This window comes from Epinephelus fuscoguttatus, linkage group LG1, assembly GCF_011397635.1.
Source record: "Epinephelus fuscoguttatus linkage group LG1, E.fuscoguttatus.final_Chr_v1".
Lineage (NCBI taxonomy): Eukaryota > Metazoa > Chordata > Actinopteri > Perciformes > Serranidae > Epinephelus > Epinephelus fuscoguttatus.
The window spans coordinates 21,897,130-21,922,381 of record NC_064752.1 but is presented as its reverse complement, the minus strand read 5'-3'; the positions used below and the strand labels follow the sequence as shown (position 1 = coordinate 21,922,381).

Genomic DNA, 25,252 nt, shown 5'->3' with positions numbered 1-25,252 from the left:
TTAAAGTTAAAGTTAAAGAAAATATCTAGATTTTTCTCTGCATGTAAACACAGTATCTTTATAAATATATTCTGGCAGTTGTCAAAGTCAGACACTTTCCAGACAGTGGATCTGTGCGACTCCCGGGTCACAGAATTAAGCAGTATATTCTCTTCCTGTAATCACACCCTCAGGACTGGCCTTCAAATATTGATCTGAAATTCAGTGTCATCACTGTGGATCTTTAATCACTCCCTGCTGAAGCGAGTATCAGCCGGGCAGATCTGCTAAGGTGCAAGATGCTATTCTGCAGCACTCAGATAACTTACAGACATTTGGAGTGCTCATTTTTCCCTGCCTGCCCCGGTGACCTCTGCCTAACTTAAAGGTACATCTTGGGGGCATTTTGATTTGGGCAGAACAGGGTGCTATCGGTGACAGAGGAACTAATCCAGTCTTGCGCAGATTAAGAGTATTTGTGGAGTGGGGTGTGTTGGCGCTGGCGCCGGGAATGGAACAGAAGGGGCTCCTATCAGCTCTCCAGGCAGGCTAGCCCTCAGGCCAGCGCAGTCCTACAGGAGTCTTTGTACTTCCCAAAGCCTCCACTTTCCTCTCACTCACTCTATATCACTTTCTCTTCCCTCCTCTGCCCCCCCCTCGCCCTCTTTCTATAGGCTATCATATTTTCACTGCCCCATTTCCTCTCTTTACATTTGTGAATTGTGTTGTTTTAGTCCAATGTAAGAGTTCATGTGTCGATTGACACAAATATCTTTTTTTTTTAAAACATAAATTCTGCACATTTAAATAGTGCATGAGATAGCAGAAGTAATTTTTTAAAGTGCATTCACGCCAACAAGTTTTAATAAACCAAATCGGGCTGTCACAGCTCATCTACACTCTGTTTCTTTGCAGACTTTTCCCCCTCGTCTTTTTGTTTTTATTTTTTTCTTGTATCACTCACAGTGTTTCTCTCAGCTCTCTCTCCACCACATTGTTTTATTCTGGAAAGAAATCCAACAAAGAACATCTCGTCAAACATTCGCGCAGACAAAAAAAATTGTAATTTGACTGTTGAAGAAATTAGGGAGGTATGAAAGGGCCTCTTTTTGTGTTTCAAGTGCGCTATTTATTTATCTGAAAGGATGCACATTGTATCAATTTACACTCCCCCCATTCACTTCGCCACAGGCTGGAGGGCTCAGAAGTTGAGAGAATTAATTACTTTTTTATTATTATTTATAAAGTAATCTATCTGTAGAGAGGGAGCTGGAAAAAGGAGAAGGAGAGGGTGAGGGGAGGAGGGGGGGTGGGGGGTGGGGGGGGTTAGAGAGGCAGGGAACGCCCTGGAGCATTGTCCTTTAAACTAGGTCCTGGCTCACATTATCTCCCAAACCAGCACTCACACAACGTCGAACAACAAACGAACTCTGGGCTGCTGAGGACGCTGTATGCAAGGGAAGAGAGGGAGGTGGGGGGAGAGGAGAGGAGAGGCTAGGGAGGGAGGGAGGGAGGGAGGAAGTCGTCTCTGCGAGAGTGTAAAAAGCATGTTAGGAAAAATAATGTGGTTGTTAAGATTTTTTTTTCTCAACTCTTAAATTTTACACTTATTCAAACTCCACAAGTCTTGTTTAATGCACCTGTGTGTACACTGAGAGGAGTAATTTAACACTCGAGTGACGTCCTGGTGCACCAGACCCCGTTCAGCGCAACTCCATCAAATATTGCATCAACAATTACCTTCAAAAAAACACATTCATGTCAAGCTGCGTGCATGTTATATGTATAAAAACCTTAAAAAACAAAAAGCTTTTACTCCTCTCTGAGAGTGAGTTTACTGACTTGGAGTTTGTCAGCAGGAAGCGTGCCAGAATTTGAGATCTATAAAGTTTCATGTAGCAACAGAGATATGCGAGGGTATCCAGCTGCAAATGTTTTTTACGAGCTTATATGACAAAGTATCATTTAACCCCTGAATGTGAAGTGAGAGGAGTTTATGGGGACATCAAAGCAGCAAAGCCAGGCAATTAAAACTGACCCATGGAAAACATGAAATACTGTAGATGTGGGTGGAAGAAGACACCTTAAGCCCTGTCTTTTAGAAATGATGTTTATCTGCAACTAATTTGAAACAGCAAATACGTTTTTAACACACACTGTTTTCTATTAACATAATGAGGAGATGTTGCTCGTTAACGTACCTGGCAAGTCATAAAATGTTGACACCGAATGTATCCAAATGTTCACTGACTGTGTGTTTTATTTGTTAGACAATCTTCCAATACAGTATCCAATCGTAGTGACTACAGCATTGTTTTTGTTACTACCTTTTATATTAATATTTAAACAAAAACACAATCTTAATCAAAGTGCCTTTGCTGCCCACACCACAGTCAGGAGTCAGGATGCAAACCCAGTTCTGGTGTCAAGGTCCTGCACTTTGTACACCCGCCATCCTCTCCAAGCACCTCTTTCCAAAGCCTACACATAACATTAATGTAGTGTTTTCATTACCTGAAAGAAACGTCTCTGAACATAATCCAGGCAGCCACAGCAATGTAATTACGAGAGCAGTTTGGTTACATACAAATGTAATTTGTATGTAAGACAGGGTTGCTGAGAGGCTGAAGTGACTCCAAGTTTCCAACACAGTTGAACCTGGAGCTCACCTTCTCCCCTTTAGTAAATTTCAGATCATTAAGTCTTCTGGGAGATGGACGACTGAAGGACAGCGACTTCCTCACAGATGACAACACTTGTTAGACTCTAAAGTGGCCGAGCCAAGCTAATTCGCTAAAATAGCAAAGCTGCCGCAATGTCAACGATAAGAAGTCATTTTCTTTTGAGGAACTTTTATGAGCATGAATAATAATCGAGCCAATTGTTGGCTATTCTATTTCATAAGGAAGCGATGGAATCAAGCTTCAATTAACCAATGACTAAAATGGACTCATGCCCTCCAGCTGTCTCTCTCAGGACACTTAACAAGCTCAGCCCCCCTCCTCACTCTTTCACTCTCAGCCATCATAACCCATCAGGACACACACTCCTCTCATCCTCCTCAGAGTGTGCAGCTCGGCTCCATATGGGAGGAAGCATCACATGTGTCCGGCATGAAGAGGGCCATGAATCTCCCTCTTATGGATACATGTCACATGCTTTGTCCGCAGATGTGGAGGGGACGGAGGGGTGGTTGGGGGGGGGGTTTCCATACTGATAGAATTAACATGTGGAAATGACTAACCAGCCTTTATGTTTCTGATGTGCTTCATATTTCCTGGGAGGCCTTTTCTAAAGATATGATTAATTTGCAGAATATGGTTAATTTTCCCTCGGTGGGATCTTCCTGGCCTAGTGCATCATTTGTGGACTGTTTGGCTCGCCTCTATGTTTGCAGCGTATGTGTGTGTGCATGCGCGCATGTGTCCGTTCATGTGTGCATGCATGCAAACATATGTCTGCGTGTGCATCACCCCTGTGTAACCACCTCCATGATGGGCTAATTGGTTTAGCAGCCAGGGGGCCAAAGGCCAGTGCAGCATAGCAAAACTCAACATGAACCTGATGTTGAAGGGAAGGCTGCCCTGCTATAGGAGGGAAGCATGTGTGGGACAATTCCCTTTTTACCACCCCCCCCTCCCACACACTCTCACACACTCCACTTTCCTTTTTCACTTAAAGAAACTCGCAGCATAAGAAAACTAAATTCTTCACAGTGTTCTGGGCCTCTGTGCTTCAGACTGGGGTAGCACTAGAGGTAATCTCTTCCATTTTAACATATTTTGAGACCTTCTTCTGACGAGTGTCACATGCTATTACATTAATCTAGAATATTGAATTGGAAGCTTTTATGCACTATGAATAATATACACACTGTGATATTCAAGCGAGCCTCAACCTGCAGTATCAGCGGGCCCCTCAGTAAGGTTTGTGGAGCCTACTTTGTGTGGGGATCTGAGGGGATCATTTACCAGTTCCAACTCCATTACTATTCATGAGATGGGTAGGCTAGGGGCGAGGGATTAGGGACTCCCTTGGTGCTTGTTGTGCTGTAGGCTCAGGCTCAGGCCTCAGGCTCCGGGACAGGGGCTGTCTGGCACGGATGGTGGGTCTATTATCACCCTGGGACCCTTCTGTCCCACAGCAGAACACTTACTGGCAGCGCCAGCTAATGGAAACAGTCTCTCTTGTTCCCTTTCTCCTTTTTTTAACCTCATCACCCTCCTCGTATCCTTCCCCCTGCTCTTAAAAAAAAAAATGGACGGGGAAGTTTTTCCCTTTCCCTATTTCAAAGTTGAAATGGTATATTTCTATTGGCATCTTTACCGTGAAGTGCTAGGATGGCACTATATTTGCAGAAAAAAAGTACTTTCCCTCAACTCTGTCAATGCTTTGATCCTCAATTTTCCAAATTTCTAACATCCTCCGTTCCCCCTTCCCCCCCAGGTGATGAGTATCCTGAGTAACCCCAGCGCCGTACCCTCCCAGCCCCAGCACGACTTTTCCATTTCCCCCCTGCACAGCAGCCTGGAGAGCTCCAACCCCATCTCAGCCAGCTGCAGCCAGCGCTCTGACACCATCAAGAGTGTGGACAGCCTAGCTTCCTCCCAGTCATACTGCCCCCCCACCTACAGCGCCACCAGCTACAGCGTGGACCCCGTCACTGCAGGCTACCAGTACAGCCAGTACGGCCAGAGTGAGTAAACCCTGCGTTAACATTTATACACTGTGCGTTTGTTTCAAGCTCCAGTTGTTGTGCTTTTGTCTTTTTATGTCCAAACCAGACTCAGTCCTTCATGCCCTCCTCTTAAGTTGACCACATTTAAAACTCCCAGGCAGGAGAGCCTCCTGACCTTTGCACCCCGGTTGGTGGAGGCAGACACGTGCTCTTGATAAAGACCCCCCCCTCACACCACCAACACCACCACCATCCTCCTAGAGAGCTGCCTTAGTCACACCCCACTCCACTTGGATGGGAAAGAGGAGAGGGCCACTTCAAAGAACGGCACACCCTCAGGGGCCACAGTGTCCTCTTGCCCACCTCTCTCCCTCTTTCCCTCTTTCTCTCTTTCTCTCTTCCCCATCACACACACACATACACATACCCTGAGGGCAGGAAAGAGTTTGCTTTATTAGATTAGCATAATTGACTGATGCTGTCACAGCCATTCATAAGAGGTAAAATGAAGCACACTTCCCCAACAAGCCAGCCTGCGCCAGCTAGCCCACATTTGTTTGTATTTATGTGCAGCTTCTCGTCGTCATCTGCTGCATTGTGCATCTTTTTTTTTTTTTAAATGTTATTTGTGTTGTGGTGCGTGAATGCACGTGAGCGCGTGCCAACCCGTCACGTTTTTGTGTGTGCGCACCAGTGTTTTGTCAGCAAGCGAGAAACTGATGGCAGTGCGGATGTGAGCTGATGTGAGGTTAATTAAGATGGTGATTGAGCACAGTAGATGGGTAATGAATGGAGGAGAGAGGAGAGAGCTGCTGTCTGAGGATGAAAATGATCGGCCATGTGGAGTGTGGAGGGCATGAAATCAGAGATGCCAAGTGTAATGAAGACTGGCACACAGAACACACACGGGGACCCGTCTGAGTGACAGCATGGAGACTTTACCAGGATGCACATGCTCCGTGCCAGCAGCGTGCCAACCTCAGACAAGGGACAGGGGAGGGGTTTTTATCTTTCACTCTCTCGCTGTGAATTGTTTTTCGTTTGACTCACTCGCTTCTGCCACAACTTATTTCAGCCTTAATCAGAGGAATGAAATGAGACTGAATGGGACATATGTCTCAGGAATCTACCACCTGTCTGATGTGTGTGTTTCTCTGTCTTTTTGTCCCTGCGCAGCTGCCGTAGACTACCTGGCCAAGAACGTGAGCTTGTCCACCCAGAGGAGGATGAAACTGGGAGACCACTCGGCCGTGCTCGGACTGCTGCAGGTGGAGACGGGACAGGCCTACTAAAGCCCCCTCCTCCGCCCGGGTTGCACCCTGCACCACTCTCCTCCGCCCTCTGCCGCCCTCCTCCATGCTCCATCAAGTCTGGACTCCAACTCCAGCTCGCCTCTCTGCTGCTCGCTCTGCAGCCCCGGCCATGACATCAGCGCACAGACATGCAGCCTCGCTGTGTACCAGAGAAAGTGACGCTTGCGGGCGTGACAAGGCACTTCGGGGAATGGAACTAAACTTTTCACGCCATTGTCAACCACCAGGCGGCTCTGCACCCTCTCTTCTCAATCTCTGGGCGTCTCTGCCTGCTCCTTGTAGTCCCCCCCCCCGCCCCCCAGTCCCAAACCCTGTTTTGTTTTGCTCCGAAGACCAGACAGAACCCCAGAACCCCCGAGGATGGTCGGCCGCCTTGGCCCGGGTTCCTGTTTGTCATGGCTGCAGTCCAGCACACATTTAGAGCCATCAACAACATGTACTTTGACCTTGCTATTCATAGTAGTTAACAAAGCCAATATCATTTGAACGACTCTTATTCCTTTTTGATATTGTTAAGATTATTGTTGCTGTTATATGATTATGGTTAATGTGATTTATGTTGTTCTTTGATTCCATTCGTATCTCTTTTCTCTGTTAGATGTTGGTGTGTAAAACACAGTGTGGATGACTGAGACGATTCGGGAGTGAGTGTCTGTTGCGTGTGCATGTTCTCGCGTGTCGGCACAGTCACACAAAGAGAGGATGATTGTTTTCCAAGCTGCTGTTCCTCTGCCTGTTCCCTGAGCTCTAATGTTCGTGAGCGATTTGACCTTCCCACTTTCATATTCATCTTGACATTCCTAAAGAACTTGGCCACTCTGTGGGAAGTCTGGCTGGATGGATTCTGCAGGGAATTAAAGCAGCGTTTTGGCGGCCAATAGCTTTCCCCTTCTAACCTCCATCCCATCCTTAGCCGTGGTCCATGGGGAGGGGGGCATTGTTTGCAAAAACAGGATTGGGGAAATTAATGTATTTTGTTTAGAAATATGGACCTTGCCAAGGAGGGCTAACTCAATTCCCCCTCTACTCCTCCCAAATCCCATCTGCTGGGGAACCCTGTGTGACTTTAACAGTGTAAAGCAGATTAAATCACACAGAAATAATGTCAAAGCTAATTCACAGTGACCCTTCCCATTACTAGCCAGTATTTGTGTTTTTATAGAGTAATTAGCTCATTTTGTAAATGCACCTTCGGTTGGTTTCCACGCTCAGACTAAACAAGCATTCCTCTGAAACATTCCTCCGCCTCCATCCACGAATAAACTACAAGCATTCCAACGCTTTCTGTTACCAGATTAAAAAGTACACAAGCTGTGCCATTCACATGCACTCTGGAAAATCATTTAATCCAGTCAGTTGTGAAAGGGCACAGGTAACACCGCTGATTGGCCCCCCTCTCTGGCTTGGGCTGGAGCCCCCCTTCTAATCCTCCGCTTTGACGTACTCACTGAAATGTACAAAAAGAAGAAAAAATGTAGTGGATATGAGACGTTTGTGTAGCACTCATAGTTGACTTTGACATGATCCAGGACCAGCCGTTCCCTTGAGATGTGTGAGATATTTTTCAGTGTGACGACGACGATGTTCACTTTATCTCAATACAGGATTTTGGTCCTCAGTCGCCTTTACAAACTGAAACCTGTACAGTAGCTGGAGCAGATTGTGTATTGTTTGTTTATAAAGAGTATGTTTTATACTAAAACAAAACTATCTTGAGTGGTAGGTAAGCAAGGGATCTGTGGAAGTAAATGTTTGATTTGAGTTTCCTTAACTGGCTTGTTTTTCTGTTGGTTTTGTTTTAATTGTATTTAATTGGTTTACCTGTTTTGACCAAAACTTCTGTTCCTGTTTTTGGGCCCAGGTAAGAATGAATTTGTATAAATTAGTAAAATATAAATTCCATTAAAAATGTTCCAATTAAAAAATGTATAAAGAGGATCAAACTGAGCTCGATGGAAAGTGACAGCTTGGTGACGGATCGACTCCCTGGACCACAGGACAGCTGTATATTTGAAAGGTGGCTGGACGAAACATCTGAGGGTGTTTTTGACCACCTGATCTCACAGACTGATTATAAGTGCAGACCAGACTTGACTGGACCATGGACCTAACGCACCTGAGACTCCGGTGTGGAACTTCACCAACGGTTCAGCACGGTGAAGCTGGTGAACGCAGCATCTCTGCTCTGGGAAACTGAATCGAGTCACGTTTGATCTGTGGACCAATAAGACTTCACGGAGAAGAAGTCGATGTAACGCTGACTCCGCACTGAATCGCAGCAGCTCCAGCTGTTCCGCTTAGACGCCTCACTCGTGTATATTTTAAAAAGGAAGAATTTTAGACTTGTCTTTAGTGTATCAAACCCATTTCTAACACTTGCGTCAATAAACATTTGGATATTTAAAGCATACAACACCTTATCCCCCCTCTCTCCCGTCTGTTTGAACCTTAACCTGTTTAGTTGCTTTCTGACATCTGTGCTTTGCTTTACTCCTTTTTCTGTTCCGCATGTGTGTATATTATCATGGTATAATTTATTCTGCTGTATGAAGTATTAGAGTAGTGGGAAACTTGTACTGGTATTTACTACCTTCAGCCTGTTGGTGTGTTTACTGTAACACTGGCGTAACTGTTATCAATTAAAGATCCAAAACTGACTCTGCCAGTCGCCTCTTTTTTATTGTGAAGTGTGTTCTGCGTGTGTTTAAAACGTGTAAAATTCAAATTCCCGGTGGTGTTAGTGTGTGTGAAGTAGTGCGATATGAAAAATTAATCTACATTAATTTTCATAAATGATTTTTAAGTCATTTTGTAAATAAAAAAGAGAAATTCTCTGTCAGCTCCTCAAATGTGAGAATTTGCTGTTGTATATCATTGTAAATTGAATATCTTTAACCTTTTTTCTTTATTGCTGTTCCAGGGCAGTAAATTTATATTGGACACATTCCCACAATATTCAGATATGCTCCACAATATTGATTAAAAAATATAAATACAAAAATTTGCCATGTTACAACAGGCAACCCTGCACCACTGTCCAAAATAGTAATTTGCAAATCTAACTTCAATCATAAATAAACTTGACAAATTGCCACTGTCATGTTACTGGTGCTGGTCAGGGGTTCCTCCAAGGAGGGTCCGGAGGGGTAATGGCCCCTCTGTAACAATTGCTGCCCCCCCCACTGGCCGCTTCTACCAAAACTAATTGGAGGACAACATTACTGCCTTTAGGAGGCGGTGGAGTTAAGTAGTAACATCTTGTGAAACGTGACAACCTACAGCATCCATTGGTACCAATTATGTTGAGAGGGGTTCCAAGTTTAGACATCAGATAATTAGTATTATTAACTCTAAAATAAGAAATCAAAATATATCCGTATACAATTACCAATGTCTCCTAATTAACATAGTCTTCAACTAGCCTATGTACGATAACAGCATAATAAAATTCCTGAAATTCAGTTTGAGCTTTTAGTTTCGATGTGCCACCCCAAGACTTTCAGTGGCTCCATCTGCCCACCCCTATGAAGCTGCTAGTATTATGTCGGGGTTTGTTCTGGTGGTGTTGCCGTATCCCAGCAGAGGCTGTTGCTAGTGTGTTTAGGTTCAATTAATGTTGAACACTGTATTAAAAAGTGGAAAACTACAGTACAATGTAAAAAGGGTTTTAGTTAGGCTGCATCGCCGTCGATTGTTAGGTTTTGTCATTAAAATGGGGTTAAAAATGGTTATCCTCTCACAATGTTATGCTAAATGCCTGTCAGAACGTTAGCTAGCTAGCATACATTCTACGTATTAAGCGTAATTGATGGTTCGACGCGCAACACTTTTGAAGAATGTTGCTAGACCGAAATTACGTATTTACGATAGAAGAAGTATAGCACGACACTTTTCTTTCATGTCGTGCACCAGGAGAAGTTTGTTATGTCGCTGACATCGTCATATTCTTTGTCTAATATAAATGGTGGGAGCACCATGGAGTTTTATATCCACATCGACTCCAACCTGCATTCAGTGTTTCTGTCCACAGAAAAAGCCACGTGTCAGCAGCAGCTCTTCCGGAGCCGAGCGGAGAGCAGATGACCAAACTGCCTCCACCAGGCTGACTCACAGCAGACATTAGCCTTTACTGAACCAAAATACTTTTAATTCCAGTGTCTTGGGAGGAAATCAACAGTGTTTGTATTTATTGATTCATATTTGCCAGCCCACCGTAGCAACTGAGGGAAATCAGACAGATCGATTAATGAATATATGGATAATAAAACACATACAGTGGGATATTTGTGTGGTTTTAAACAGCTGTCTGTGCAGTTCTCTAAACGCGACAGAAATAGAGTTGCGCCTCAAAAAAACGCAGTGTCTCTGATTAACATGACGGCTACTGAAACCCTTCACGAAACATAAATTGAAAACTCTTCAGAAGTGTCACGCACCCAACCATAAATCAGCATTTAGCTAGCGAACAGCCGATAAAATCAGAGCACATACATGAAGCTAAGATCTGTTCATGTTCCATCGGTTGATGATGGGAAACTTATTATTGTATAATCATACTATTAATAACAGCTCAATCCAGACCTCCCAGCAGACTTGGTCCCCCCTAACGTTAATGCAATGGCTACGACCTTGGCAAGGCATTACTGTAAAACTTCATAATTTGAGGTAGCCAACAACCTGGTTTTATACATCTTAAGACCTTCTATTAAAAAAATGATCTGCTTGGCTACCAGACCAGGCCTCTATTTGAGACAGGCCTTTATTTGTTAAAATGTGTAGCCACACCGGGCTAGTGAAAGGGACTAGGCTTTTAATTTAACTTTTATGATAATTACAGTATATACTGGGGGGGTGTACCTCCCAAAATTCAAATATGCTCAAAATGCCACCCCCAATGTATTGATAAAAAACATAAATTAAAAAAAAAAAAAAAAAAGCTATTCTACGACAGACAACCATGCACCTTTGTCCAAAATAATCACTGGCAAATGTCTCATCATGAATAAACTTAACAAACCATTACTACCTGTGCTAACTGCCGGGGAATGTCCAAGTGGTGTTGTCGTACCTCAGCTGTCGCTTGACAGTTGTGTTTGGGTACAAATAATGTCTATTTCATTACTTTCAAATAAATTAAAAAGTTGAAAACGAAAAATGTTATATGGCTATTATATTAGTTAAATCACTGTCGATTTCATAAATGTTATCTTCTCGCAATGTTACGCTAAATCTCTGTCAGACCGTTAGCTAGCTACATTCTGCGCGTTAGTTAGCAAACAGCTCACACGTCCTGAGCATATTCTACTAGCTTTGCTAAAGTTAGGAACGGTTTATGTTCCCAAACAAATTGGTGAAGACACACTTTGGGTTCTGATGTGTATTTTTTTTAGAATTTCTTGCATTTATTAGAGTTCATTTAATGATTAATAGAAAACAAATTATTAATACAATCATGTAGGTGGCAGCCCTAGTGTGAAGTTTACACCTGCACCTGTCCACATACTGTAAACATGCACACATTTGCACATATCCCGTGCATGTGTGTGTCCTCCATGTGTGTTCAAGTACATTAGCGGAGCCAGCGGGGCCACCAGTCGACTGTTCCAGTGCTGGTGATGTGATTAGGGAGTGATGAGAGCTCAGACGTCCCAGACTCAGAGACACAGACTGAGAGCGTGTCTGGTTGCAGCTGTAGGAAGTCATTCATTGTGCCCACTGACCAGCAGCAGCTCTCCTCTCCCGCCGCTGACCGGGGAATGTTGTCTGCAAATCTCTGTGGTATGGTGTGAATGCTGGGGGGAACTAACCGGTGCGGTGTGGAAGCATCCGCTGTGTTTTATATTACACGTCAGAACAGTTGAGCTCATTCAGCTTTTTACCATCAGCGCTGCTGGAGGTATGTCAAACACGCCTTAGGTATGTTCATTCAGTCCTGACTGATTCTAAACCAACATGGTGGATGTGTCTATATGACATGTCTGTTCATAATCCAGTGTAAATGAGCAAAGACAAATCTGCCAAGTTACACTGTGAGAGACGTGTTTACATTTTACATAGTGCAAAATACTTTACTGTTCATTTGCAATTAAATGAAACTAATTAAAGGCATCGCTAATCACAAGTATTAACATCATTAACATCAAATTGTATCAGGAGATAAATTTGATGCTAAATAAAGTGAGGACTCATCTGAATAAACTTCTATTTAGACTGCGCTATCACGAGGTGACTATCACTCATATTTCATACTTTGTTAAGTATTTGAGAGATCTGAACAGCTCAGCGAGTATAAATAGATGCAGAATGTTTAGTATTCCCTTTAGATTTACAGATTCAAATCAGCCTCAAACTGCAGCGTTATCGCCGCGTTATATCATCCAGGCTCAGTTGGTTGAATTTGATGCAAGTGGAAATTCTCTTCAGCGACTAATTAGAAAACACACATTTGAAATAAAGACAGTGTCATTGGGCTGTGGAGAAGAATGTGAATAGGGTAGGAGTATGGTCAATAGACTATATGAGTTCACTGTGGAGGATTTCAGTGGATCCTCTCAGTATATTCAATGTGCATTGTTAGGTGGCTCTTTGCCTGCTGTGTGTCATCCCTCATATATTCCCCTAAAAGTTTGTGTTCTGGTTGTCCAGATTAGACCTTGGCATGTGCTATGGTTGTCCCCTTTGCTCCAGCTCGTCTCCTGAGGTGCCGGCCCGGGAGTTTTGTCTCCCTCCGGTTTGCTGTCACTCAGACTGGACGAGGTGGCAGCTCAGGCAGTGGTGTGTGGGAGAGCTTTGTGACACTTCCCTCATCTCCTCCTTTGATCCCCTAATTGATTGACTACAGGAGCAGAGGATAAACAGAGCCCACAAGAGCCGATTCCACTCGCCTCTCTGGAGTGGTTTAGATAAAGTGCAGAGGCCCGAGCTCTCCGTGCCTCCTCTCCCCTCTCTATATGGACACATGGCCATTGAAGGTGGCTCTGTGCCACGGTAGCTTAGCCGTGGGCTGTGTCCTCAGGCCCGGGGCTTGCGTACTGCCCCTGTGCATAAATGGCTGGCGGTAATGGGTTTGTTTAGATCACAGGGATGGAAATGAAACTCCTGAGCCTCGCTGTAGAGACCAGGAGGCCCTATCGCTCAGGAGGCAGCGATAGAGGAGTCGCAGCCTCAGCCTGGTCATACTCACTTTCATATTGAGCCATGGAATAGAGGCTCTGATTCAGATCTAATTTAGGGACCAGGCTCCTGAACCTGGCCATGCTGTGATAAATAACCAGCTGCTGAAGACTCCGGGAAGCCACGAAGAGGAGGAACAGAAACAGGCCCGAGAAAATGTCTCCATTTTAAAGAAAATATGTGTTTGGAAACATGACTTTAGAATGATTTATACCAGATATGATAATTATATTCTAATTTTACAAATCTGTCTTCAGAAAGAGAGTTCAGAGCCGTGTGCAGGTATGCTAAGAAATGATTAAGAGATGCTCTGGGGGTCTTGGTTTTATTCTTTGAGATTATGTGTCACGGGGAGTAAAAAGCTCCCAGCTGTCGCCATGAAAGCACTTACAGTATAATAATCCTCCAAATCCTGTAATTATGCCAGCATACGCCGTGTACCTGAGCCTCAGCTTTGTGCTCGTCACCTCAAGGATCCCACTGACACAGACACAGACGCACAGCTTGGTGTGCATATATCTCCTACCCAACTGTGTGTATTTTGCATAGGGAGAAAATCTTATTTTCAGAACATTTTAGGTTTTTTGAATTTCATGGTCACCCCACTCAAGTATTATAGATAGACAATCTGTCATGTAGAAGTAAAAAGCAGGAGCTCAAATGAGGTATTGTCATAGCTTAAAGTCGTCTGATTTACCAGAGACTGTGCCCCACTTTATAAAATATTTCACCTATATTGCATAGCATCAGTGTACATTAAATTTATGAGATGCAACTTGACTTATTTAAGTGTGCACATACATGCACACATCATCTCACACACCTCCCTTAAAGCGGTTTAAAAAAATAAAATGAAAGGAGAAGAAAAAAGTCCAAGTAAAGTTGTAAATCTAAGAAATCGGAGCGAGATAAAAATCACTGTGAAGCCAGGCTTGATTTACATTTAAAATCTGAGCTGTGCTCTCAAACTAATTAATATTAATAACAAAATGGAAATGAGTGCAGTGGCGGCCTTAAGTGAAGAACAAGCTGGGTGCATTCAGTCAGGAGATTCATATATAAGCCCTTTCTCAGGAGAGGTGGGCTCTAAACAGGCGTGACGGCAGGGCATAGACTGCCATACACAGTGACAATTTTTCTAGATAATAGCCTATCACGCAGGATACAATTTAAATTAAAAAATGCAATTTTCACCTTGAAATGAACAAATGATTACAGTTTCTACACAAATTAAGGCATCCAGGCTGTGCCTCAGTACTGTGCCAAGGCCATGAAACCTGACATAATTACCATGAAATACATTTTCAAATATTTGTATTTTGTCCATCGCTTTAAAACATGCCACTCTGCCTTCTGCGGGTTTGTGATCTCACCTTCTGGGGGAAATACATAAAAAAGAGAGAAAATCATCAGAGATGAAAAGCTCTTCAACAGGAGAGATAAAAATGTGGAAAAAAACAACCTCCCATACACACAGTAAATCAGCGCAGCTCTGCACTGCGGCCCCCGGAGCTATCTCTAAAAGCCAAATTACTGCTCCTTATCTAAGGAATCATATCTACTAGTTATCTGCTCCTGAGATAGGCTCCTCTCTCTCTTGTGCCTTGTGCTCATCGCTAGAAATGCTATTTATTTGTGATTACAGACACCCTTTGAATAAAAGATGTTTGTGTTTGAGATCCAAAGTTTCGGCAGATTCTGAACTCCTCAGATTCTTCAGAGAGGAGAGTATTGAAGGCAGAACACCTTATTTGGGCAGGGTTGCTAGGGGTGGTCTGCTGCAGAGAGAGGGATGAAAGTGTAGCCGATGGGAAATATGAGACAAGACCTCAAACTTCTCTGACGCTTCATATCACATATGCTTTCGGAGGGGATTCATACTGAGATGAGGTGTCGAATTGACTTTAAATGCAGAACCTTATGTTTGAAACACATGGAGACACGAAGTTCTGGCATGTATTTTGTAGAAAGCTGCCAAAAGCTGCAAAGTTTTTTAGAGTTTCTCTACTCGCAGATATTAGTGGCCTTAACTGTGAGGGGAAATATGAAAGTAAAACATCATGTTTCTGGCAAATAAACGGGGATGTAACACGCAAACTACCACAAACTTCTCATGTAGTAACATGAGTAGGAGTCTTTGAAGATGAAAACAAACATGATGTGCTCATATATTGAATGTGACCTTGAAGAAATGGACACAAATTTTTAGTTGTAATATTCAAATTCACAAGTACATCTTTTTTCATCTCTAATGTCCATTTCAGTCTAATAAAGGCTCATGAGACTGTGACGTTTCAGCCTGGAAATTAGGTTTACTTACTCTAAAGACAAAGGATGATTGATGGGGTTAGTGGATAACACTTAAAATAAAGAAGTTTTTGAGCATTAAAAAATTACGTTTGTTTCATTATTGACAGCTTATTAAAATAAGCTGGCCAAAATCAAAAACATTTTTGAGTAGAATTGAATTAAATAAATCAATTAAAATAAAACAAAATAATTTGACCACTAAATATCACTACAACATTTGGATGAATATCAAGTTGGTTCAACTTAAGTTTTTCAAGGTCAAAGCAAATCATGTTGGTTGTACTAAACTGATTGAGTTTGTCAGATTTACTCATTAATGCCAGAGTTGGAACTACTTAAAAAGATTAGAGTGTACAACTAACATGAAACAGCATATATGTTTTCAGGGTACATGATGTAGAGAAAATTATGTTCTGTGAACATAATGTTGAAATGTTGATACTGAACACAGTGTAATCATAATTACTGCACACATTATATATATTATTACTTAAGCTGCTGTGTTATGTATTAATGGGTACATTATTTATATTTAAGTAGTAATAGATTCAGTATTAATGAGGTACTGGTATAGTACTTTGTACATTGTTTCATTTGTATTTTAATGTGCAGTGTTTAAGTGGAGTCATTGTGTTCCTCTTGGTTATGAGCTAATTGGTTCCTACCTGCCCTTGTTTTGTGGGGACAGGTATGAGTGATACACAAAGTGAGAGAGTGCCTCGTGTTTAACAGTGAAGAGAAGTTGTTGGTCTTGCCATGTTGGTAAAAATTAAACAAAGATGAAGAGACAAATGTTGGAGCCGCTTACTTCCCACAACCAAGAAGAACTGATAAACACCAACAATCAAGAACTGTTACTACCTTTTTGTTTGTTGTTATGATGTTTAACCAAAATCATGATCTATTGCCTGAACCTAAAGGCCCAGACACACCAGTTAGCCAGTTAGCACAAAAACAAGTGAACAATAACACAAACAATTATACACCATTTCTGCTAAAGACCTCAGAAATAATCGTACTCATGTAACAAGCTTCTTTCATTCTCACGCCCTCTTGACTTTAGTCATTTGTTTGTTCATTTATTTATTATCTATTTAACAGGGGCAGTGCACAGCGACTTAGCTGCACCAGAGTTAGCTATAAGCTAATGTTCATATAGTCCCTGGGCAGGAAACAGAATCATTTCCCCTTTTGCTTTCCTCACTTCCATTTTGCCTCACATGCATGGAGTCGAACAGCCAATCAGAGTGATGTCATTCACCAACATGCTCTGTTGTCGATTCAACATGCTGACGCAGCCGGGAAAAAAACCTCACAGGGGCTGACTGGTGCCAACAGTGCGGGACAAACCACAAAAAGTGGGACAACAGACGCTCTCTGACAGCCCGACATTGACGAATGGCCTACCGTCACATTGGTGTGTCAGGGCCTGGACGCTAACCCGAAGTTCTGGTGTGAAGGTCCTGCATTTTGTACACCCACCATCCTCCTTTTGGAGTCTGTACATGGTATGTGAATGTTGTGTTTCGTTACCAGAAAGGAGCGTTGTCTATGAACATAATCCAGGAAGTGATTTTGTTGCCTCAACAACGTAATTAAGAAAACAGTTTAGTAACATACAAACATAATTTCTAGGACACAGTCTTACCATCATCTACTTTCATGTTTGTTCTTAAAATTTTGATTTTCTTTCAAAGAATTCTTCCAAAATTTAAACAAACCAAAAAACAACTCTTGATTAAAAAAAAAAATCTAAAACTAGTTCCCTCCCCATGAACAGATTCTCCAACTTATTTGGAGCGCAGTAACTTTTTAAGACTACATATGGCGCTATAATGGACGACATGTCGAGATGAATCTTTCCTCCTCCTTTCCATTTCTTCCCTTCCCTCTCTTTCCCTCCATCTGTTGAAGTCCCTCAGCCAGTGAGGCGCACATCAGATTTCAATAGTTGACCTCTTAATGCTGAGGTCAGTGCTGCACCGGCAGCGATTTCACACTCAAGATGAAAGGGAAATGAACACTGAGGATGCTGGGAGTGACATGGGGCCCTGACCACGCCAGCCATTGCCACTCTAACCGCTTCACTGCACCAGGCTGGGATCTGAAAGGAGCCAAGGAGGAGGCGCTCACAATGAGGTTTGCCACCTGTATAACAACAGTTAAAGCCACTGACCTAAGACAGATACGCACTGATTGGTTTTCAGTGATGTTAAAACTCTGATAATCCCACTTTGTGCCATTGATTTCTGATCAAACTAACAGGAGCAGACACACGTCAAGTGACTCCTCTAACCGGCAGGTCTGCAGCTGAGCTCCTGTGTGACTTTTAAACTCCAGCAAGGCTCTCGGTGTCTCCACGAGCTACTGAACCCTGACAGATTTTCCTTTTCCACCAATGAGCCGGGGCCATCTTAAAAGTCTCCTGATGCTTAGCGTCAGGTTCCCGGGCCTGCCTGCCCGGCGTCAGCGGCTCGTTACTGGTGCATTTCTCCGAGGCCATTATTGAATGAACACTGAGACAAGGCCGGCAGTGAATGGACAGTTTGGTTACACCGCCGTGAGGCTTGAGCTCCTCAGAGTAATGTACCGCTTAAGTACCTGTCAGCTTTATAAAGGAGGGAGTAGACTGTGTAAATGTGTGTGTAAATAGAGTGTCAGATCAGGACCCCAGGGAGCGGAGGTGGGGAGTGTGCATGTGTGTGTGTGTGTGTGTGTGTGTGTGTGTGTGTGCGCTCTTTTGTTCACTGATGCATATGTGAGCGCATGTGTGTGTTAGCGTGTGTGTGCATGTGAGTGTCACAATAATGATCATTTAACCCTCCTCAGCATTCCCCAGGGCTCCACGTTCCCCTTTCGACTTCACAGTGCTCGCGGCTCTCTCTCATGCACGTCTCTCTGTCTCCTTCTCTCTCTCCTTGCCTCCTCTGTCTGCTCCTCACGGCTGGGCACAGTTGGGGAGCAGCTCCTTATTCATTCATGAGAGAGGCACCGGATAAATAAAAAGGTTCATTACTGTGCTAAAGTGTTACTAATGACATGTACCTGCCACTGAGCACCTCCGAAAATCTAATGTGACACACTAGAATGGAAAATCTATTCTGCCGCACCAAGGCCTCCAATGGTGCTAGCACATACTCTATGGAAATTTCTCTCCGCTTGCCCTCCAATTGTGTCTCTCTAAAACCAATATTTACAATCCCATAGCCATTATGTCCTACTACGCCCTCTGCGCCTGCTGTTGCGACCTCCATATTAGCTGAAAATTGGACTTTGCAAACTTAGCAGGGGGGGAAAGAGACTCTTCTCGTAGATGAGAGGGGGCAGCACCAGGGGACTCAGCATGAGGCTCGCGGTGCCTCTCAACTCCCTGCCGCCCCAGCCATAAACTGACAACACCCACCGATGGCAAACAAAAACACAGAAAAACACGCTGTGCTGCGTTCCATCATTCAGTCACTAATAACACCGTCAAATGTGTTTTAATCAAATGCTAATAAAACACTAACTGACTCCTTCAAACACACCTTACGTCTGAGTTTTAATCATGAAAACACTAAAAATCTACTTTGTGTTGTTTCACCACAGCTCTCTGTTACCACTAAAATGTCTCACTTGATCACGGATGTTCAGCCCTCGGCGTATAGGCGATGCAAATTAGCACTTAAGCAGCAAGAACGCTTCTGCATTTGGGTGATTAATAAAGCCAAATGACAGGATTGATGTGAGAGAGGCCGGATGGAGGTGCTTCTGGAAATGAGTTAGCATTTTAGCACTTCAGGTTCCCTTGTTTCAAAGTCAGTGTGGAGTTTTGAATGGGTTTGTGTGGTCACACAAGCTGAGGAGACTTTCACAATTTGTTCTACAACATAAAATACATCAGTAAATACCCCACTTATGAATTTTGAAGCTTTTAAGTGTCTTTTTAAAGATGGTTGCTAAAGAGTGGCTGAATGAGACTACAGAGCATCATGCTGAACACGGCTTTGCAGCCTCGCTGTGGCGGTGGTGGTGACATTGAAGTCATGCAACCACGGTGTAGTCAGGCCCCCAGTAACACTGCTCAGCCCTGCTTCCAGTTTATCCCTTATGGTACTGCAGTAGAGTAGAAAAATCCCCTGTGACCCAAAAACACATTTTCCCCTAAGACAAGAATTATAAAAGAGAAGTCTAACACTGTTGACACCTTGACTTTGACCTTGGACTGTAAATAAACTGGGCTTATTACTGGGGATAGTTGTATATTAGTTGTAAATAAATTTGGGAAGTTGTTGAAATAATAAATTAGTTAAAAGAAGAAATGTAAGGAAGGGGTAGGAACATATAACTTCTTCTTCTTCAGAAACTGTAATCTTTGTCTTGTTTGTATTTTATCATGCTTTTATATTTTTGGTTCAAAATAAAGTCATTCATTCATTCATCCCTGGTCACCTGCTCTTTTCACTCAGTCAGCCAGCCCTCAGTCAGTAATTCATGCTGGCTTCTGGAGCCTCCCTGTCACTCCTACCTGCCTACCTGTCACCTGTCGACACATGTCCTGCTCCTGCCTGTTCACCACGCCCACCTCATCAAGACAACTCAGTTCACCTGTTCCTGATTACCTACAGCCAGTACATATACCACAGCCTCACACACACTTATTGCTAGGTTGTTCTTCATCACTCATGCAGCACTCTCCAGCACTTTATTCTGGACTGATTTCTCATTGCTGACCCTACCTGCCTATGACCTGCCTGCTTTGTCTGATTCCCAGTAAACCCTGTACACCTGCTCAAAAGTCCTTGGTCTTGTCCTCGGTTCCTGTTTGCCTGTGGCTGCTTAGTGTTACCATCTAATGATGAAGCTACAGTGTTAGTGTTCCAGCCTGCGTACCTGCAGTTTCCTGACGTCCAGAGATATTCAGCGTGTCACCATATGTGCCATTGTGTGTATACCTACCTGCTGGCCTCTCAACCCTTCCCCTGGCCTGTACTATCCTTCTGCCTGTTCCCTACTGCTTCTTCTGTTTGGACTGGGCACTTACCTGGCTCCAGATCTTCCGCTTCCTCGACTATGTCCCCTGCCTGCTCCTCCTTAGCACTGTTGCCTACTATTGAACTGAACTGTATTAGTTGTTGGTCAAACACCAAACCAGCCGGACTCACTACAGCAACATTAGCTGCTCTGTGCATGCAGGCTGAAATTCAACCGTGCTGTTCTGTCAGGAGATGCAGTGACTTAAATCACTGGTGAGTAAGAAGAAGTATAAATAATACTTGTAATCTGTTAAGTTATTAATTGAGGAAAGTCTGCTAGCTGCTAGACCAATTTATGTCATGTAAACCTGCTTGAGCTAATAATGTGTGACTACCAAAAAACAACTGACATGTCTGTGGACCATGACAGTTATTACTGAGCTGAAACCTTTGTTAAATTATCTTGTTGTAAGTCCATGTTTTATGGCTGTTAGGAGAAGTTTGTCTTTGCTGATTTAAGACAGCTAAACCTGAAGTTTTAGGAAAAAGATCATTGTTTGGGTTTAAGTGAAAATATTTCCTCCAGAAAAGACTTTCTAGCAGACAGCCAGATTCTCAACAATAGTAAAACATGATGGTTGTTTTTTTATCCCATCACAGTTGTATTTTATTTCAGTATAATCTTATATTTTTGCAGCACATAAAATCTTACGCATTAACTGATGGCCCTGTAGGTTCATAGATGCAGATATTTGTAAATCAGGGGACACTGCTCCATATAACCTGCTCAAGCAAAATAACTGTTATGTGCAGACTTTTCACTCAGTTAAATTACTAAAAAGCTGTGCAAAATTGATTATGAGAGCTGCACATTACAATCAGAGAAAATATTGCTGAGTGACCCTCTGCCAAACTTCACCATCCACCTGTTTCTTACATTTCTTAAAGAGGCTTTATAAGTGAGGCTGATGTGCTCACACAGACATTAAAAACAGCATGAATTAAGGCTTTAAATTGAGTTCAGTATTTAATATTGTATATTATTTTTACACATGAAAAGTCATTTTTGCACTTAATGAGGCATAATAACCAGAGTTGGGTATAAAGCTACTGTATCTTCCACAGGAAGTTCTGACAAATGTTTCAGAATAAAGGCCTATTGAGAAAATGGAGGGATTCTCTAGCCGAGGTTATAAGGGGCTTTTAATTTGAAACAAGTGTTGAGTTTGAAATGACGGTGCGATATGTTAACTTTACAAAGACAACGGAGCAGATAAAAAGTAAATATACAAACACACAGAGGGATTAATAAATAACGGACCGTCTATAATGTAGTTTGCTTCAAATGAAGCTGGTAGCCTCTGCAGTTGTGGTGAGTAAAAGCCCCGCCGCTATTTGTTAATGTTATTACTTTATGTCCGACCGTGAGGATGTACCATTGTTTGCTAGCTTGATGCTAATGACAGTAACGTTAACTCAGCGGGTTGACAAAGTGCCTCTGCTGTTTCACACCATCATTTCCCCCTTTTACTCTGTGTGGTAACATCCACAGAGGAAATATTAAAAATGCTGGGGTGTTGTTGTCATACAGTTGTCTATGGCAGCAGATCGTTGTGTGTTTCTACTGGTCAAAATGACGGCTGTGATGGGAGGATTGGATCTCAGTGAAGGGCAAGTGGTCCATGACTTTAATTTTGGAGACAAAAAAATGTAGGCTTAGCGCCCTGTGGTCCATTGCCCAATAGGAAATGTAGGATGCTCAAAAGTACTTTAAAAGTGCTTGAGTTACTTTTCTCAGGGAGTAACGTTTGAAGTACTTTTAAAGTAATTGAGTTACTTTATTCAGGGAGTAACGCAGTAAGGTAACCGGTTACTTTTTAAAAAAGTAACGCAGTAATGTACTTTGATTACTTTTAAAGTAACCCTTACCCAACACTGATAATAACATTGTAGGTAGTTATCAACCATGTTATTTTAATGTTATTAGATGTTCCAGAGAGATAACATTTCCTCTATATGGTCGCACAGGTTTAATGCTAGTTTCTGACATAATCTAAATGAGGCACAAAATGTGCTTAACAGATGTCAAATGTACAATTAATGAAGTGCTCTCACAGAGTTCCTCAAAATGATACAACAGCAGCACATTGGTGCGTCTTTACTGTTTCCAACAATATGAATTTCCATAGAACATACCGTATGATCTGAATACTCAGTGTCTCCCAGAATTATTTAGGATTTTTTTTGCAGCCGTTATCATCTCTTTTCTATCAAATAACTGCACCCGTCCTCAGGAGGTTTACAGCAGTGTGAGTGTGAGCTTCTGTGGTTGTTGTCCTCCCTCCTGAGCTAAAAGACTTGTTGCATCTCTAAGAGCTCGGTATCTAATTGAATCACGGGCTCCATCAGTGTCTCAGCAGAGTCTTAAATGACTGTTTGCTCAACATGTCTGCCCATTTCCACTGATTAATTCATACGAAGCCAAACGAAATGTTCTGCCTTGTTTGTCATGTTACAGCCGAGCCCTGCAGTCAGAGTGAATGTTTTTTAGACCACAGAGACAACACTGGAAAAATAAGGCCGGGATTCACAAATAATATTCAGAGTGCATGACAGAAGAGCAGTGATACATTTAAAATGAGTTTTTAATAACTTACTAATAATCTGAATGTGTTGCATCATCATATTGCGTCTACATATTTTCTATATATCTGCACCTGAATATCAAACGCTGACAGATGGACATAAACAGAATTCATAATTTCACACAATCGCCGTGGTAAAATTGTCTTCCAGATGAACCGATTTAAAAATAGGAAATTGTTGTTTGTTTGTTTTTTGCACACCTCTATCTGTCATAGTGTTGTCATTATACTGTAATTTCTAACTTTGATACAATGACTTGAAAAATATCGATATTTGATACCACAGGTAAAATTAACATTAGGCACAGATTATTATAAAACTTTATTCACAGATAAATATAACAAAGCTCAAACATGACGACAGTGACTCTTCTTTTCTTGGTTAGTAGCAGAGACGGGCGTAAATATAGACAACGCAGGCAGTGCAGTTGCATCAGGGCCTCTGGGGTGGGGGGGGGGGCCATAAAGAAAGCGGGCCCTCCAACAATGTGTTGGGTGGAGAATAGGCCCTTATGAGTGACTGCTACCTTTAGAAATATGCCTGTGACTGTTTCTCAATTTGAAAGGACACATCCTTCGCGGTTTGTCATGTTTGAAGACCTCATCAGCCAAACCGAATGGTTTCCAAAATGGGATGGTCTGGTCTGCGGGGGATTTCCTGGTTGCATCCCTAGTTGTTCTCGCCCCGACCCGTTGGTGTTCCTGTTACCTAGCACCCAGCTGCGTTTGACGGAAGAAGGAGTAAGCTAGTAAATTAGCTAGCTCTAAAGCAGGGACCCAGAGATATTTTTTTATTCAATACTTGAGGAGATTATTCAATGCCGGAGACACTGCTGTTTGATATATTTCAGGCTGATGGACCGTTTTCAGGTAAACTTATTAAATTAAGATTGTTTAAGCTGCGTGCTTTTAGCTAACGGTAATGTTAACGACAAGGCTGCACTTCTGAAGGAGCCTTTGAAAAATGGGGCGGCCTTGGTCACGCCAATGTGACGCAATCGGTATTCAAATGTGGCCTTCGAAGTCTGAATTGAGACACGACTTATGCTGACAGAAGAACTCATTAGATTAAAAAAGGTGCCATTTGCTTTATATGCCCTCTAAAAAGGCAAAGCAATCTGTGTCATGTTTTTTTTGTAAAATAGTCAGCAGCAACGATAACGAAACTATCTGCTTATTCTTTGCAATATATAAAACTGTAAAAGGATTAAATTAAATTAATCATTTCTTATTTTATTTGGTATTTTTTGTCACAAAAGATGCAGTGAGGATTGCTGTGCTGAGTCTCTATTGGATCATGTGACGAGAAGATATGTGCACAATAGCATGACCAAGGGCCCGCCAAATAATCTAAATCGATGTATGTATTTATATGTATCAATAAATCGATATTTTTGACAACACTGCCACCATTCGTGCTGAAAAGCAGTAGAAAACACCAGTGAGATGTTCTTACGACAGACACCCATCAACTGTTATTCACCATGATGCAGAAAAATGCAACAATAATCAAGAACAGGAACAATCTGAGACCCGGCTTCATCCAGAGCAGAACAGATTTAACATCACTGCACAAATCTGCCTCTGTTGTAGTACACTAATTAAATGAATTATTCAGATTATTTAACATTAGTGATGCATGGACATTTGGTCAAGCTGAGTGTCCACAGTGGTCAAAGATGTAACCTAACAGCAGACGGAAATGAAGACAACAGATCAGTCCAGTTAGGTGTAATGTGTTACTGTGATGTGAATTTGACTGTAGAAAACAAGAGTCACACACTCTGGCTCCATGTGCATTTCTTTTATTTTGATGACGTTTCAGATTGTGGGTCTTCTTCAAGATCAACAAACATACTGAGTCACAGGTGCACTGATCTGTTATATGGACCACACCTTTGGCACACAGCTGACAGTGGTTAGATTGTCACGCCACAGCATTAGGTTGAGCAAAGAAACAATTTTGAGGTCAACAAATTATGACCTTTAAACCAAAACCTTGTCAGGAGCTACAGCCAATCACATGTCATCAAAACAAATGACAACAGCCACTACACATTCTACCACATTTCACTATAATATACATTTTTTAATTCACCATATTCAACAATGTTGAAATATATATATATATATATCCAATAATTAGACGTATATCACAGAAGACATTTTAAATCATAATGTATACTCAGTCTATATGGT

At 42.4% G+C, this 25,252-nt stretch overlaps 1 protein-coding gene across 3 annotated transcripts in view; it reads left to right on the top strand.

Annotated features, from left to right (window-relative positions):
* Positions 1 to 6,622, top strand: part of pax7a (paired box 7a) — a 47,354-nt gene extending 40,732 nt beyond the window's left edge. For all 3 annotated transcript variants that reach the window (XM_049584916.1, XM_049584903.1, XM_049584909.1), the window contains 2 exons: positions 4,426 to 4,675; positions 5,834 to 6,622. In XM_049584916.1, coding sequence (XP_049440873.1) covers positions 4,426 to 4,675; positions 5,834 to 5,949 — 366 coding nt within the window. In that variant the 3' untranslated portion in view covers positions 5,950 to 6,622. The remainder of the gene's footprint in view (positions 1 to 4,425; positions 4,676 to 5,833) is intronic.
* The last annotated feature ends 18,630 nt before the right edge of the window (positions 6,623 to 25,252 follow it).